The 15,243-nt window shown below is 43.2% G+C and overlaps 6 protein-coding genes and 1 non-coding gene across 8 annotated transcripts; all 7 read right to left on the bottom strand.

Annotated features, from left to right (window-relative positions):
• Positions 1 to 25: 25 nt before the first annotated feature.
• On the bottom strand, positions 26 to 2,673 carry LOC104802386 (glyceraldehyde-3-phosphate dehydrogenase 2, cytosolic). The gene is made up of 11 exons (XM_010525978.2): positions 2,413 to 2,673; positions 2,222 to 2,322; positions 1,947 to 2,062; positions 1,753 to 1,852; positions 1,298 to 1,444; positions 1,155 to 1,215; positions 970 to 1,067; positions 738 to 880; positions 564 to 647; positions 391 to 480; positions 26 to 305 (listed from the first exon to the last, which is right to left on the bottom strand). The coding sequence occupies exons 1-11, from the start codon at positions 2,438 to 2,440 to the stop codon at positions 257 to 259; spliced, it is 1,017 nt and encodes a 338-aa protein (XP_010524280.1). The 5' UTR covers positions 2,441 to 2,673; the 3' UTR covers positions 26 to 256.
• A 384-nt stretch (positions 2,674 to 3,057) lies between these two features.
• Positions 3,058 to 5,327, bottom strand: LOC104802387 (cytosolic Fe-S cluster assembly factor NBP35). The gene is made up of 3 exons (XM_010525979.2): positions 5,159 to 5,327; positions 4,951 to 5,052; positions 3,058 to 4,304 (listed from the first exon to the last, which is right to left on the bottom strand). Exons 1-3 carry the CDS (start codon positions 5,193 to 5,195, stop codon positions 3,382 to 3,384), a joined length of 1,062 nt encoding a protein of 353 aa, XP_010524281.1. The 5' UTR covers positions 5,196 to 5,327; the 3' UTR covers positions 3,058 to 3,381.
• A 203-nt stretch (positions 5,328 to 5,530) lies between these two features.
• LOC104803075 (early nodulin-like protein 1) lies at positions 5,531 to 6,283 on the bottom strand. Its single transcript, XM_010526951.2, has 2 exons — positions 5,998 to 6,283; positions 5,531 to 5,922 (listed from the first exon to the last, which is right to left on the bottom strand). The coding sequence occupies exons 1-2, from the start codon at positions 6,170 to 6,172 to the stop codon at positions 5,618 to 5,620; spliced, it is 480 nt and encodes a 159-aa protein (XP_010525253.1). The 5' UTR covers positions 6,173 to 6,283; the 3' UTR covers positions 5,531 to 5,617.
• On the bottom strand, positions 6,097 to 8,671 carry LOC104802388. Of its 2 annotated transcripts, XR_770036.2 has the most exons (4): positions 7,750 to 8,671; positions 6,880 to 7,059; positions 6,675 to 6,800; positions 6,097 to 6,115 (listed from the first exon to the last, which is right to left on the bottom strand). XR_770036.2 is itself a non-coding variant. In XM_010525980.2 (3 exons), the coding sequence occupies exons 1-3, from the start codon at positions 8,599 to 8,601 to the stop codon at positions 6,738 to 6,740; spliced, it is 1,095 nt and encodes a 364-aa protein (XP_010524282.1). In that variant the 5' UTR covers positions 8,602 to 8,670; the 3' UTR covers positions 6,433 to 6,737. The 2 variants fall into 2 exon arrangements, 1 of the variants encoding a protein (XP_010524282.1); XM_010525980.2 differs by lacking the exon at positions 6,097 to 6,115 and having other exon boundaries at positions 6,433 to 6,800; positions 7,750 to 8,670.
• Positions 8,672 to 9,507: 836 nt separating this feature from the next.
• On the bottom strand, positions 9,508 to 9,579 carry TRNAP-AGG. Its single transcript has one exon. It is a non-coding gene; the product is annotated as a tRNA-Pro (tRNA).
• A 116-nt stretch (positions 9,580 to 9,695) lies between these two features.
• LOC104803076 (classical arabinogalactan protein 6-like) lies at positions 9,696 to 10,133 on the bottom strand. The gene has a single exon (XM_010526952.1). It carries the CDS (start codon positions 10,131 to 10,133, stop codon positions 9,696 to 9,698), a length of 438 nt encoding a protein of 145 aa, XP_010525254.1.
• An 823-nt stretch (positions 10,134 to 10,956) lies between these two features.
• LOC104802389 (protein SIEVE ELEMENT OCCLUSION A-like) lies at positions 10,957 to 14,319 on the bottom strand. Its single transcript, XM_010525982.1, has 7 exons — positions 13,727 to 14,319; positions 13,550 to 13,612; positions 12,960 to 13,435; positions 12,687 to 12,799; positions 12,464 to 12,606; positions 11,894 to 12,358; positions 10,957 to 11,771 (listed from the first exon to the last, which is right to left on the bottom strand). Exons 1-7 carry the CDS (start codon positions 14,276 to 14,278, stop codon positions 11,139 to 11,141), a joined length of 2,445 nt encoding a protein of 814 aa, XP_010524284.1. The 5' UTR covers positions 14,279 to 14,319; the 3' UTR covers positions 10,957 to 11,138.
• Positions 14,320 to 15,243: the final 924 nt, after the last annotated feature.

Consider the following 15,243-nt stretch of genomic DNA (forward strand, 5'->3'; position numbering starts at 1 on the left):
AGAGAGGCCCATGTGCTTCAACAAATAAGCAAGATAGGCCCATTGGTGGGCGTTCCTTAATTCTGAAAATATATGTAACAAACAAGAGAAAAACTGGAGAGGAACAACATTTGATGTACTAGAAGAAGATCCAAATGGGTCTACAACACACATGTAACTACACGCAGTTATATTACATATGCCGGCTTTTATTATTTTTAACATCCCCCATTCAGCGTTCACTGTGCCAAGTGCGGACACTGTTGTATTCATTCGTTCACTTGGCGGCAGAAGCCATGTGACGGATAAGGTCGACTACGCGGCAGCTACCCAATAACACAAGAAACAGAATCTTCATCATCAGTTTATGCTAATTTAGCACACAAACAATAAAAGATGTCTTCTTCTCACCTGTAGCCCCACTCGTTGTCATACCAAGAGACAAGCTTCAGGAAGTTATCGTTCAACGCAATCCCCGCTTTAGCGTCGAAGATGCTCGACCTTCCCCGACACATTTTTCAATAATATTCCAAACCATATTAATCAAGTGTACATTGCATCAGTTTCTAGATGCAGAGGCTCACCTGCTGTCTCCTATGAAGTCGGTTGACACGACATCATCTTCAGTGTAGCCAACTATGCCCTTCAGCCTCCCTTCCGCCTCCTCCCTATTGTTGACCATATCCAAGGTTTTAACATATAGTCAAACACACACACACACACGTTTATATATATATATATAAAATCCTGATACGTACTTGATTGCATTTTTCACTTCATCATAGGATGCCTTCTTCTCAAGCCTCACGGTCAGATCAACAACCGATACATCAACAGTTGGCACACGAAAAGCCATGCCCGTTAGCTTCCCATTCAGTGATGGCAAAACCTTCCCCACAGCCTGTGGGTGACAACTTCATGGCAAAAGACTTAGCTAGCGTACATATACACAGAATGACAAAATTAAATAACAGAAAACCCATCATCAACCTTTGCAGCTCCAGTACTGCTTGGGATGATATTGAAGGAAGCAGCTCTTCCACCTCTCCAGTCCTTCATAGACGGACCATCAACGGTCTTTTGCGTTGCTGCATATGTAAAATGAATATTAGAGCGCTCACAATGAAAGGATGCTCTACTTTAACCTGAAAAGAGGACATATGAACAAGACTCACCAGTAATGGAATGAACAGTGGTCATGAGACCCTCGATTATGCCAAACTTATCATGGATTACCTGTAAACACTGATATCAGCGAGGGAAAATTCAAAACAATAGCAGGAAACTTACTATGTCTCTTAGTCATCTGTGTCCTAACCTTAGCCAATGGCGCAAGACAATTGGTGGTGCAGCTAGCATTGGAGACAATATCGATATCAGGCTTGTATTCCTTCTCATTGACTCCCACTACAAACATGGGGGCGTCTTTGCTAGGGGCAGAAATGACAACCTTCTTTGCACCGCCCTACACAGACACGGAGAGTTTACACAACAATATTGTTCATTCTAAATTGACAACTTTTATACCTCTATCAATTTATTAAGCTAAAACACGAACATGGTTATGCCCCCAGCAAGCAGAGTGTGGAACCACCACCATGAACTTTAACATATTTCCAACAGGTTAAAGATGTCACAAAAACTACCCATCAGAATAAAATCTAGCAACTCATACAAAGATTATTTACTTCCCTGGCTTACAGTGATGAGAATGTTATACCACAAAATGGGCAACACAATAATGTCAAAATAACAAGGTTTATCAAAACAAACCTTCAAGTGAGCAGCAGCTTTGTCTTTGTCCGTAAAAACGCCGGTGGACTCCACGACAAAGTCAGCGCCAGTCTCACCCCATGGAATCTCCTCTGGGTTCCTAACCATTGTGGAACAAAACAGAGAGGATTCGGTAAGTAAAACGGGATCGAGGTTCACAAGTTTCACCTTTAGACTTCCAGTAAAAAACATACCTGATGCCAAAAACGGTTACAGGTTTTTCCCCAAAGAGCAGGGTCTTCGAGTCCTTCACCTTCACCTCGTAATGCTTCCAATGCCCATGAACACTGTCATACTTGAACATGTAGGTCTACCAATACAATATACAAAATCCAGAGTGAGACAATAAGGAATATGTGCGAGTGCACACACATATACAGACACTGTATATAAGAAATACAAGACATGACATGCTATGGACACTTTATACGGAAAACCTACGAGCTCTGGTGCATATATACGTTAATACCATATACTCGGTGGTGATGAAAGGATCATTAACGGCAACGAGCTCGACATCATCGCTCTGCAAGACAACCCTAGCAACCAAACGTCCGATCCTTCCGAATCCTAAGGAAGCCAGACAAAATCTCAGCAAAAATCAACTCGAAGAGAGAAATACCGAGATACTCCATTTCCATGAGAACAGAAGCAAAATACCGTTGATTCCGACCCTGATCTTCGCCATGATCACCGTTAGAAAAGAAGAGGAAAACACAAAAAAACTTCTGGGTACCGAGATTGCGAAACTGATGAGGACCCTGCTCCGCTTTTATGACGCCGAACTTTTTTTTTTTTGGCTCTTTTATTTCGTCATGTTTGAATTTTGACGGGGGAAAGAGATGATGGGGATTCGGTCACGAAGGAACCCGTCTCGCTTCGGTCGTTAGCCACGCAGGTGATCAAAGCGTAGTGGCCATATCCTGGCCGTTCATTAGAACCAGACGCTCGAGATTACAAGTTTCTAGGATGGGCGAAGATAGAGAGTCACCAAGCAAGTTGACAAATTTGACACGTGGCATCATGGGCCACGACGCACACAGAGATTAGAAATCCAAATCCAACCGATTAGCGCGGTTTATTCATTCATCGGTACGATTACCCATTCACAAATTCGAGAACATAATAAACCGATAAAGCTTCGGACTGCAATTGGCCCAGAATCTTTGAACCAAGAAAACCGAACGAACCGGAGCAGTACCTATCATCTCCTCTCCTTTATCTTCTTGGTGGTTGCATCATGACATCATGGGGATAAACCCAACCGGTTCATCACGCATACCAATACATACAACTACATCTGGCTCATCAAAGATCATATTCATATGCATACCTTAGTATAAATGGGCCGAATATCCAGTCTTATCAAGCCCTCTTTTACAGTCTTGCCATACAAAAATCCCTAATGCCACTGCTCGAAATACCAATACTATTACAAAGTACTCAAACCACATTAACACAGATATAATTTGAGCCGCATGGCCTGTATTCTGAAACGGATTGGACAAAACACAGAGAATGTAACATAACCTTACAGCAACCTAATACACATTTGACACAAGGCCAGACAAGAAAACGTTTCGGTGTTACCTATTGCATTGGTACTCCAGAACCTTTAAAGAGTTTTACTCAGTCAGTAATGGCAGTTCTTGACGTCAAATCCGCCACTAGTTTCTTTATTATGTTCTTGAGAGCGGGAGCGCTAGCGAGACACTTGTTATCATCAAAGCATGACTTGCCATCTTCGGAAGCTCGGCATAGCTGTGGTTCCAACGGGACTTTTCCCAGAAACTGGACCCCCATCTCCCGACACATCTTCTCTGCACCGCCACCACTGCTGTCAAACACTTCGCTACATGCGATTATGTTAAGCAACTCCGGGGCTTTCTCTTTTATGTAGGAGATCATGTCCGTTGTCACATCTGCTTGTTCCCCGGTCTCTGTCAGCTTCATGAACTTGAAGTCTGTCAAAGGCTGGGATAAACCGCTCATGTTCTCAACGACCCCAAGTACTGGTACCCCGACTTTCTTGCAAAAGCTTACCTCTTTCCTTACATCGATCAACGATACCTGCTGTGGTGTCGTCACTATAATTGCACCGTCGATCCCAGTGGTTTGGAGGAACTGGACAATCGAGATGTGCTCATCTGAGGTCCCTGGTGGAGCATCAACCACAAGAAAATCAAGCTCCCCCCAATACACATCTTTTAAGAACTGTTTGATGAGTCCATTCTTCCGGGGCCCTCTCCAGATAACAGCTTCATCAGGGTGTGGGAGCATGAACCCGATGGACATGACACCGAGGTTGTCTTCCACGTAAACCGGGGACCATCCGAGGTTGCTCTGGTGAATTTCTTGCCCCTCAAGGCCTAGCATTTTCGGGATGCTTGGGCCGCAAATGTCTATGTCCATGAGGCCCACCTGATAGTCCAGGCCTGCTAGGGCAAAGGAGAGCTGAGCCGAAAACGTGCTCTTACCAACCCCACCTTTGCCTGACAACACCAATATCTTGTGTTTCACCGTAGCCATCCTTTCTGCTATGGCCACCAAATCTGAAGAACACAACAATGTCAACAAAAGTCTCTTTAAAGACCTCAAGTAATAACTACCTGGGTGTTTTTCAATGAAAGCAGCAGAGATTGAAGAACCTAGATGAGAATCTCAAACACAACAGCAATTACAGAATACAGAGACATTGATGTAAATGATATATTCTATGAAGCAATCGTGTTTTCTCCTATTCGGCTGATACCGCAGTACAAGACCTAATATTATACGTGGGAACACATATGGAAATCGTACACGGCATAAAATGCTACGTTACCACGTTACAGACCATCGGAAATATAGATAACAAGCTTATACAGCAACAATTAGCCGGACCGATACTCATATTCACCATACACAAAAAGATCTCAAAACAACCGAACTTGACCGATACCCATTGAGACATGAGAGATACACAGCAATAATGAAGAATTAAGAGTCATATAAACCATTTGCGAAATATTATTGCGAACCACCAAAAGATACTTTTACCAGAACAACTACTTGCTCATAACAAATATTCCGGGTAAGAGTATATACAGCTGAATCATGACCGAATCAGAAGCGAGACGGACAAATACTTGCTCGGCTGCACCAAGCTATTACATACACAGACATACATGGTTGAGAAAATGAAGGGACGAAGCGAACCTGGGTCAGGGCCCTTAGGGGCTGTAGCACATATTTGCTGATTAGGGCAACCTTGGCAAGCATCTGACTGTCCAGCAGACTCCGATTGAGGACCAGGGCAATCTAATCGACAACAAAAGTGACAGAAAAACCTCTTGTAATCGAAATCAAGTCAAAAGAACTCAGAAAAACCCTAGAAAACCCGACAAAGGTAGGGAAGACTACGCACGTTCGTTGGCGTTCTCCGGAATTCCTCCGTTCTCCATGCCGACTACGGGTTTTGTGCTCCTTACGTTGCCTTTGCTTTCCTTCGCGTGGTTCTCTGCGGTCGTCGCCGTCGAACAGAAAGAACCGATGGAACTTTTTTTGCAATGACTAGATATCAATTTTCATCCCTCAAAACTATCCATTGTGAGGTTAATATTGAGACCAAATGGGCTTCAGTTATATACTAAAATTAGGTGCGATAAACTTCTATTGGGCCTTAAACACGAAAGCTCATTTCGATTCTCTTCTTTTAGTCTCGTTTATTTAACGAAAATAAAAATTTTGTAATATTTCTGAATTCCATAGTCGTGACACGTGCACAAAAAGCTTGAAATACAAATTAAAGATGGTAAATATTAAAATAAAAAACGGCAATATACATAAAAAGGAGACAAGCATTGAATGAAATCGGGCCGGGGGGCTAAACAAGAAGAGAAGAGGAGGAAAGGGAAAGGAGAAACAAGAGGAAGAAGAAGGGGAGGGATAAGACAGAGAGCGCCGCGGGAGCAGAAGAAGTTGGAGGGTCGGGAGATATGACTTTGACGATCAACTTCTGGCCTTTCTCGCAGTGACCGGACATTCCGCTGATGAAATAGAAAGCACGAGAGTGATCCAATCTGAATCTGGTCTTGCCCGTGTTCGAGAATCTTCTGGGCCTTGACGAGTCGCAGTTTCTGTAATCCTCCATCTTCACCTCCATCACCGAGTCCTTGTTGTACTTGAACTCTGTCCCACAGAAAAGACGTTAATCTAATACGGAAAGACGGAAACTTTACGTATGACGATGACGATGATACTTACGGAGGATATCGCCGACTTGGAAGCGTTTCTTGGAGGCCCAGTCGTTGAAGGTGTCGGAAGAATTTGCGGGAGGAACAACCCAGTTGAGTTTGTACTCGGACGAAGACACGCACAGATTCTGACAAGATGATATCACTGCCACAGTTACCGCCCAAAGGAACGTCTTGGGATTCATTTTCCAAGAGGAGAAAATAGAGCAGAGTGTGGGTTCATCCGCAAACAGGGCTTCTTATAAGCAAGTGACGAGGAGTCGGTTACCAGTAATGGGAGTAGTGGTTAGTTAATCTCAGCAGAATAACTGTCTGATTTTGAAAACGGAGTGGGGATCTCTCCTATTACCACGCTAATGAATCGATATTTACTATTACACATTCTGTATTCATTTCGGAAAGCATATATTAGATGCGTTGTATACCTCAGTGTACAGAGATTTAGTTATTGGGTACTTGGACTTTTGATTACGAGCCTCCTCGGGCTCAAAGGGCTACAGGTACAGCAGCAGAGGCACAAACCCAAAACTTTCACAAAACCGAGGCCCTATGCAGATAACCCATTTGAAGGCTATCCTCAAAAACTCGGTATATTCTAGTTCAGGATAACCGGTTTAGCAGCTCACTGCTTCCCCCAAAGAAGTTGCAACATTTTCATTCTACAAAAAAAAAAAAAAAAAACAATACCTTTCCAAATAACCGGTTATTTCCCCACGACCACCCATTCAACTAAGTATGTGCACCAACCCTCTAATTCTCACGTAATAGAATAGGTCCCTGGGCCTCTGTTTCGGCTCTCTTTACAAACCGGCCCTGCAGAAACGACCAAAGCGAACGATCAGAACCAGAACCATTTACCGGTTTAGACTGGTTAAGTGATGCAAAAGCGTACTTTGAGACGGGGACGCTTCTCTGCGTTGAGTTTGCGAACTTCATAGCGAATCCGCTTGGCGAAAAGGCGGCTTTGGCGCTTCTCCTTGTAGCGCAGCAAGCTGGCCTCCCTCCGTCCTCTCCTCGCCCTCTCCGTCTCTTCCATCTCGGGCACCGCCCACACACTCATCCCTGCCCCCTCCTGTTCCAAACATTCATTACCCTTTACATTTATTTTCCTGACATCATCCATTAGGACACGGCCTGTAATAACCTTCTTTCTAAGGAATCGACCAACGCAATTGTCGATCGTTGATTGCACAACACATACACACATGTGAGATGTGACTATATATGAGGGATATGTACGTACACTCGGGGCTGAATGATAGTGCCTTGTAGGCCCCTCAATTCACACCTATCATAAAAATCAAAGGACCATTTCTACCCCACAAAAAGAAAGTACCTTTTCAGCCCAAACACAAAATGTCAAATCTCTCTCTTCACCCAAGAGGTAAATTCTCCGTGTAGCATCTTCCATTTTTCATGTCACGTAATTTTGTATATAAGATTCGAAAACCGTTAATCTTCTTCGTTTTTTTACTTTAAAGGAACTCTCGCATCATAAAATTATTAAGCTTGAAAAAGGGTTTGCTCAACTACATCAGAAAAGTTCACAACTTATGATCAAGCTGCTTACCACGCACGTGAATCCACTAATTCTGGTGCGTATACTTTGGACTTTATTGAACTTTCTAACCAATAGAGTCAAGAAACAAGACACGAGAAACCCCATTTTTAATTAATTTTCACCTAAACAAAAATATTGTTCGATTAGTTAATTAAGCATCGTTAATAAATCGAATTAACGCGGACTTTTATAGTTACTTACTTGGGCATGCAGGTCCGGCACCGTCTGCGGCGGCTCTCCGTCGACGTAGAGCGATCCTTTGTCGGACCAAGCCTCCTTGATCTGCTCGTAATCTAGCTTCAGAGCCAACGACGGCCTTCCTCCACCGCCGGATTCCTCCTCTCCGTCGTATCCGCCGCCGCACCACCGGGGGGTTCCGCTTCGGCTCATGACTTCCTCCACCACCTCGGAATAACTCACCCACCGCTCCTCCGCCGCCTTCTCAGCCTCCTGGCTCGCTCCCCGCCTCATCGCCGTCCGTACAAGCGACAACGACGAAGACCCGGGATCCCGGTGATCGAACGGAGAGAGAATCCCGGTGGCAGGGACGCCGGCGTCTCCGGCGGAGGAGTCGAGGAGGTCGTGGATTGAAGAGATGGTACTGTCGGTGGCGGAGTTGAAGAGGTAGGCCGTAACGGCGTCGTATTGATAATCACCGTAACTTTCTTTGTCGCTGGGAGCCTCCGGATGAAGAGGAAACAAGTCGAGCTGCTCCTTCTTACCCATCTCCGTCGTCATGTCGGTGCTTGCCGACTTGTTCTGCTTCCTGGATTTCTTCTTCTTGGTGGTCTTCTTGCTGCTGGGATCGTTTTCTGCTCTGCTTTCATGGTGAGAAGTGGTAAGTTCGAGTCTGAGACTCAGATATTTGGGCTTTCTCGTCCTGGTCCTGATCTTACGGGACGGTCCGAGATTCGATGGAGTCTTGCTGTGCGTGGATTCACTGGGTTTCTTCTGCTTCTTCTTCTTCGGATTGTCCGGCGATGTCTTCTGGTGCCGAGTAGTAGTTCTTGTTTCCTGTTTTTCTTCTCCGACCGCAGGAGTTTTTCTACACATCTCTCTCTCTCTCTCTTTCCTCTCTCCCCTGCTCTTCTGTTCCGCTCTCTCTCCACTAAAGTTCGCAATGAGGAGAGAAAGGGTGAGAGGATGGACTGATGGCGATGGGTACTTTTGGACACGTGTCAGCGTACGATTGATCATAACTAATGTTATCTTGGATTTCGTTTGGATGTGTATGGAGTGGATAGATCACAGATTAGATTGCATATTAACATCATCTCGTGAGAACGAGACATGGGGTAACTTTCCCTTCTGATTTCCAAAGGCGCTTGAGAAATTTTCTGAACGTGGATGTGATAATGAGACACCTCATTCACGCAAGGGCGTGATACATCAATGTACATGCAATTAATCATACATCACTCGTTCTCTGTTTGTTTCTTGTATTGATAACGTTCACGTGTTAATGCAGGGATATGATTTGTTTTAGTTATCTGGGAAGATGAATGCAAGACTTCGGTTTCATTCGACTTCAAATCATTACCCACCACAAGACAAAAAAACAAAACCCTAAAAAACATCAAAAGAATTCATCTCTCTCTGTATTGTGCCATTAAATGTAATCGCAAAAAAAATGTGATGGAAAATCACTGAGTTAATGCATGCCGGTGAGACATAATAGAAACCTCTGTCATGTAAAACTCTGATTAATGAGCAGTCTGTTTAGAAAAGATGTAGTCATTTTATGCATTGAATTTTAAGAAAAAATGTAATTTACTGGGCCTAAAGGATTAATTATAATTCTGCTACTGGGGAGTTGACGAGGAACGTCAGACTGAGGAACCAATCAGAGTGAAGGATCAGGGGAAAAAGCGCGATAATTGTGGGTCCCATTTTTAATTACACTTTTTGACAGATTTTCCCACGTGTCTTTTCTTATTTAAGGAAAAACTAAAAGAACAGGGGGCATTCCGAGAATTGAACTCGGGACCTCTCGCACCCTAAGCGAGAATCATACCACTAGACCAAATGCCCTTCTTGAAGAAATCCATTTCACATAAACTTCCATTTAATCTTATACTAAAAAAATAAAGACACATGCCGAATCTCTCAAAAGGTTTTACAATAAAAGCATCACAATGAAAACTGAATTAGAAGGAGAAGAAGAAGAAGCCAGAGGCAGCGGCAGCGATGGAGCCGGCGAAGGAGAGGTTGAGGGTAGAGGCAGCGGCCTTCTCGGGGGCGGATTCGATGGGTGCCTCGGCGGGCCCGTCGGAGACGGAGGAGTCGGGGGTGGGAGCCGGTGGGGAGGAGATGGTGTCTCCGTCGCCGCCGTCGACGGGGGAGAGAGTGTAGTCGTCATCGTCGGAGGAACCATCGGGGGAGTAAGCCTCTGGGGAAGGGGAGGGCGAGGAGGAGGATGCCTTCGGCGCGGCGGCCGGAGACTTAGTCGGAGCCGATGGAGCGTTTGTGGGTGCGGCTGTTGGCGATGGAGCCTTCTTTGGTGATCCTGCTGGTGCTTCCGCTGCCAAGGCGCTGCTCACTGCCAATAACATCATGGCGACAACTACTGTAAATTGCCGATCCATTTTTTTTAATGATAATATATGTTTTTTTTATTAGAGATTAAAGGGAAGTGTCCCAAAGCTATAGCAGTATTTTGTATTTTCTCGGGAAGGAGAAATACTGCAAAAGCTTTGAATGGGAGATGACAGGGGGGGGGGGGGGGGGTTTATATGGTTTTTTAGAGGTTGAGAAAAATTAGGAGGATCAATGGATTTGAGACAAAAATAGAAATCTCCCTGACCTTTGTTTTTATAATAATACCAAAAATAGAACCTTGATGGTGAAATTGATGCTAAAATGAATGCCCACCTCTACTCCTTCCTTTTGGATGTCATTCATGATAACGAAACAAAATTATGCGTACGTATAATACAAACCCATATTGATGATATAAAATCATATGGGCCGAGGCCCAGTTTAGCAAGAACAACAGTCCGACGTGTTTGATACACACTCTGTTAACACACTGTCACCTTACATCGCTTTTAACTGCAGATTGTCTTCGTCAGAGTTTTTGTTTCTGTTGTTGGAAAACTGTAATGACCGACACGAACCCCTAAATGTCAGGAACAAGTTTATTATGTTCCAACACTATAAGATCCTTCAGGTAAAGGATAAAAAAACGGCAACAAATCCAAAATGCTGTTTCGTTCTTTCTGATATTTTAGTAACCAGGTATGTATGTATATGATCTCTCTATGTACACGTTTTTTTAATACATACATCCACTTGAAAGCTTATGTTTTTCTTGCTAGATACTTGATACATTTGCCAAAATGTATAAGAACAAGTTGATACAGAAATTCTAATGCAAAACTTCTTAGTATATTGCTTGTTTCCAATAAATACTTTATCAAACTGGTATTTGATCGAACTCAGAAATCACAAACCACATGTGAAGGTCTCAGCCTCATCACATATTTATTACAAAGCTTCTGAATTCGTACAAAATAAACAACAAACATAGCATCATCATATATTATTGACTCAAGACAACATAAAGAGAATATCCCACAAACTTCCTCAAATCACTCGAGACAGCACTGGAACAAGTAGAACTTGTCCATGGTCCTGCGACACTCAGTGCACTCGACCGAGTTGGGAATGATCCCTGCCGATTCAGGGAGCATGAATCTTGTGCAGTGGTGTGGCGGGCGAGGAGCCATTAGATGATCATAGAGCGCTCTCAGGAAACCCTTTGAAGGAATCTCACCATTCCACTGATCAAACTCTGTCAAAGCAATCTCAAACACGTTGCCTTTCGCCCGTACCATCAGCTCTGATGCTCTGCTCACAAGTCCCCACCCTCCACCTTCTCCTCCATAACCTAACAGAGATGTGATCTCCATCAGCACATTGTCTTTGTCTTCTCTGGTGTTGTTTTTGTGTTTCAGAACTCGTTGCTTTGATTCCCACATGCTTTCTATCCTCGTCCAGAAAAACCATATCTGGAACAGGTCCACGAGCGTGTGGCTTATTTGCTCTTGTCTGATTCTGTCTATTATAGGCTGAAGTCCATTTTTTGGGTTCCTTTTTCCAACGTAAACCATCTCCAGTTGGATGTCTGCGGCCTTTGCTACCCCACGCCATAGATTTGTGAAGTTTCTGATCCATTGCATATCTTCTCCTCCATAGAGGCATATGTATCTCCCATCTGCCATCTGATGCAAGACAATAAAAAGAAAACTCATCCTTTTTAGTTTTGCTTGAGGCAAAAACATCTGTAATATGGAAACTGTTCAAGAATTGGCAAGTGTGAGTGTGTTTAAGTTCCAAACGCCACCTGATTTAAAGAGTGAGGGTCAGTGCCATCGATCAAGAACTCAAGATTCCACTCTTGTTCGGCCCAGAGATCGAGTTCCCTCGTGCTCGTGAATGGATAGGCGAAAGTCTGCCAAATCCAGATCATCGGAAAAGCGTTCGTGGACGTCACTTGCCCCTTTGAGTCGAGTGCCACAAGGATGGGTTTGGTCTTAAAGCCCCAAGATTCTTTTACAAACCTCAAGGCCGATCGTGGTAACATCCAAGGCTCTCCCAGAACATACCACGTCATGCTCGAATGAAGCGTCTCGTATTTGGTTTTCTCGGTTTCTGTCCAGAAATCTTGTATTGGGACCCATACAAACTCGAAAGATTGCTCCCAAGCATCGGTGTAGAGCTGTTCAAGAATGTAGAGCTCTCTTTCTAGGTTTTCGAGGTCCGATATCATAAGCAGCACATGCTTCTGGGACAAGGCATCGATTCCGACCTGGTTAACGTTTGAACAAAAAACGCAAGAAGAAGACCAGTGTTATAGATTTGACCGATGCTACATTTGGTTAGATGCATGGCCAATGAAGCTCTGATATTTTACCCGTCTCTTCAAATGAGCGGCTCCATGGTAAAGATAATCGATTGGTCTGAATAGACGACGAAGAGGCGAAACTACATCGACGTGAATTATTGTGGTGAATGTTCTGATGAGTTCTTGATACTCGTCTTCCGTTATCCTATCCTCTGTGACCGAGTGGAAGAAGCTTTGATGAGAGAAGATATTTTGGATACAAATTAATGAGAGAAAGAGAATCAAAGCTTACTGATCTTCTCAAGACATTTGTTCAGTTGTTCTGTCAGGTAACCGTTGATCTTCCTGAGTCGTTCACTGTTCTCATGTATCTCAGATACTTCCATAAATGACATGATGCCTTTGCTGAAATCCAGGTGAGAAAAATTCACTCGTGCATAAATCGCTAAAAAAAATTATGTTCTTGAAGGTAAAGAAAAGTAATCATATAATAATTCAATGTATGTCTCTATCAACTCCTTAAGAAGAAGAACAAGTTAAAAGTGAAGCGTAACAGAGAACTTACTCCTGTCTGAAGCCGTTGACACGGCTGCTGATATGAGAAGTGCAAACCAGAACGCTGCGAACAATCCAGTAAACAGCGGTGGGGACGTGGTTAGTGAATTCTTCAGTGATGAACTGAGTAGGGAGCTCGTAAATCTTGATAATAGTGGTGGCCAGATCAACCATGTCTTGCATCAGAACGCGGGTCTTGTCAAGGCGTTGGTTCAGAGCCGTCGCCTCACGTGAGAAAATGGCAGGGAGATGCTTGATCATTGCCATCGACTTTGTTAGCTGGTTTGTTGCATACGTTTCTGCCAGCAATAGAAAAACTCCATATTTAACAGCCAATGCAGCTAAGATGAGAACGACTTTTGCATCCCAGCGGTACTTGGAGACAAGAGACAGAACAGAGAAGGCTGTGGTGTTGCGGCTGTCTAGATGAAGTCCTGAAGACATCAATCCATGAGACTCTCCGCCATGCAGACACTTGCATTCGATCTACCAGAGAAACACACGATACAGACACTTTGTGACTTTTGTACCTAAACCCTTGGAAATGAATATAAACATAAAACACAAAAAAAGCTTTACAAGAACTGGAAATGATTAAACCTCGCAGGAAATCTGATCAATGAGCTCTGCAAATGCTTCAAAAGAGGTGTGATCAGCATAGTCCTTGAACGTAATTGGTGCATGAAAAGAAAAACAAGATCACATAGTTAGAGAAAAACAGTCATTGATAGATCTGTTTTCAGGGTTGGAAAAGTATATTTGCATGGGAAATAACACCTTAGAGGCAGAGACGACATCGATGGATGGAACAGGAGACTTGAAGATGTCATGGACGATGGAGAGAAGGGACTTGACATCGAAGGAGAGCATGTCGGGGCTATGAGTCTTCAACACTCTCTCCAGCATCACCCTATCGTCAGAAAATGCGAACATAGGCCTACCCCTTCTATGAAAAGGCGACTTCTTTCCCAAACCCAATCTTCCTGAGGCATCCATTGGCAATCTTTGATCCATTGACTTTGGAGTCAAGGATTGCTTGGTGAGACCATCCTCTAGCTCATGAGGATGTACACTCTTTTGCACCACAGAAGTTAGCTTCTCAGCTTCAGGATCTGTCATCTTGTGTTCAAGAGGAGTCGTCTTTGGAGCAGGATGATGACGACCCTCTAAAGGTTTGTCTTCTCGGGTTGTGGGGGCTAAGGGACGTCTCTCTCCTACATTTTCCGGGACATTTTGCTCAGGCATTCTTGGGATAAGTGAGACTCTTTTGAGAGGGTCGGTCGAGGCATCACCAAGGGGTTTTGGGACCAACGGAAAGTTTTGGGCCATAATTGTGAGAGGAGGAGAAATACAGGGGTTGATGAGGCAAATAAATAAAATATATGGAGATGGAGATGTTGGGGGTCTGGGAGTGTGTGGATATATAGGTAGTTAGGATGTAGGGAATAACTTCTTTGCTTCTTCTTTGGGTTTTTTTTTTCTAAATTATTGAAGCAAGTGTTGTGTTGTGTCCATCACAACTTGTGTTAGAGACATCCTTCTCCCGGATGTTTGTCCCTAATTTACGTTCTTTACGTTTTACAATTACGTGTTTTCGTTCATTCCCCCATTCAAATTAATTATGCCATTAGTTTATTTTTTCTATCAAATTGACAAGCATCTTTCTTGTTTATTTTTTTTCTAAAATAATTTATTTATTTTTTATTCAGATACTTTGATATATATAAGAAAACTGTAATAAAGATGTACTGTGGGCATCTTCGTGATCCTCGTTGCATGGGGTCGGTCGAGGGACCATCAAAGCATAATACGATAATGGAATTTTCAAATAAAAGAAGTTTTAAGGTGTGCAATGAGTCTCTCTGCCCAAAATGCGTATTCTCCTTCTTTCTCACAGTCTCTTAAGTTTGTATTATAACAGCTGGAGATTGTAAACGTTATTTTTACGAGGTGTTCTTTTTCCTGTTATTTATTCTTTTCTTAATTCATTCGAATTCCAATTACCCATTTCCTGTCAATTTTCCAGTATGGTCCCTTTCAAAGTTATATATGAAGTAAAAGCCTTTGGTTGCGCTTGAGATTTGAGAGTCTCCCCAAGAGATCTGATCAAAAGGGCATCAGAATCAAGGAAAATCAAATTGGATCCAAAAAGGAAAATAAAATCAAATGAGATCTGACGAAATTTGATCAGAAAAAAATGAATATGAAAAAGATTAGATGAAATCTCAATATGCCTAATAAATCAGAGAAAGAAATAGAAATTGGAATGATTTTCTCTCATTCTCATTCAAATC

Source organism: Tarenaya hassleriana, unplaced genomic scaffold (genome assembly GCF_000463585.1).
Source record: "Tarenaya hassleriana unplaced genomic scaffold, ASM46358v1 Cleome8, whole genome shotgun sequence".
NCBI classification, from domain to species: domain Eukaryota; kingdom Viridiplantae; phylum Streptophyta; class Magnoliopsida; order Brassicales; family Cleomaceae; genus Tarenaya; species Tarenaya hassleriana.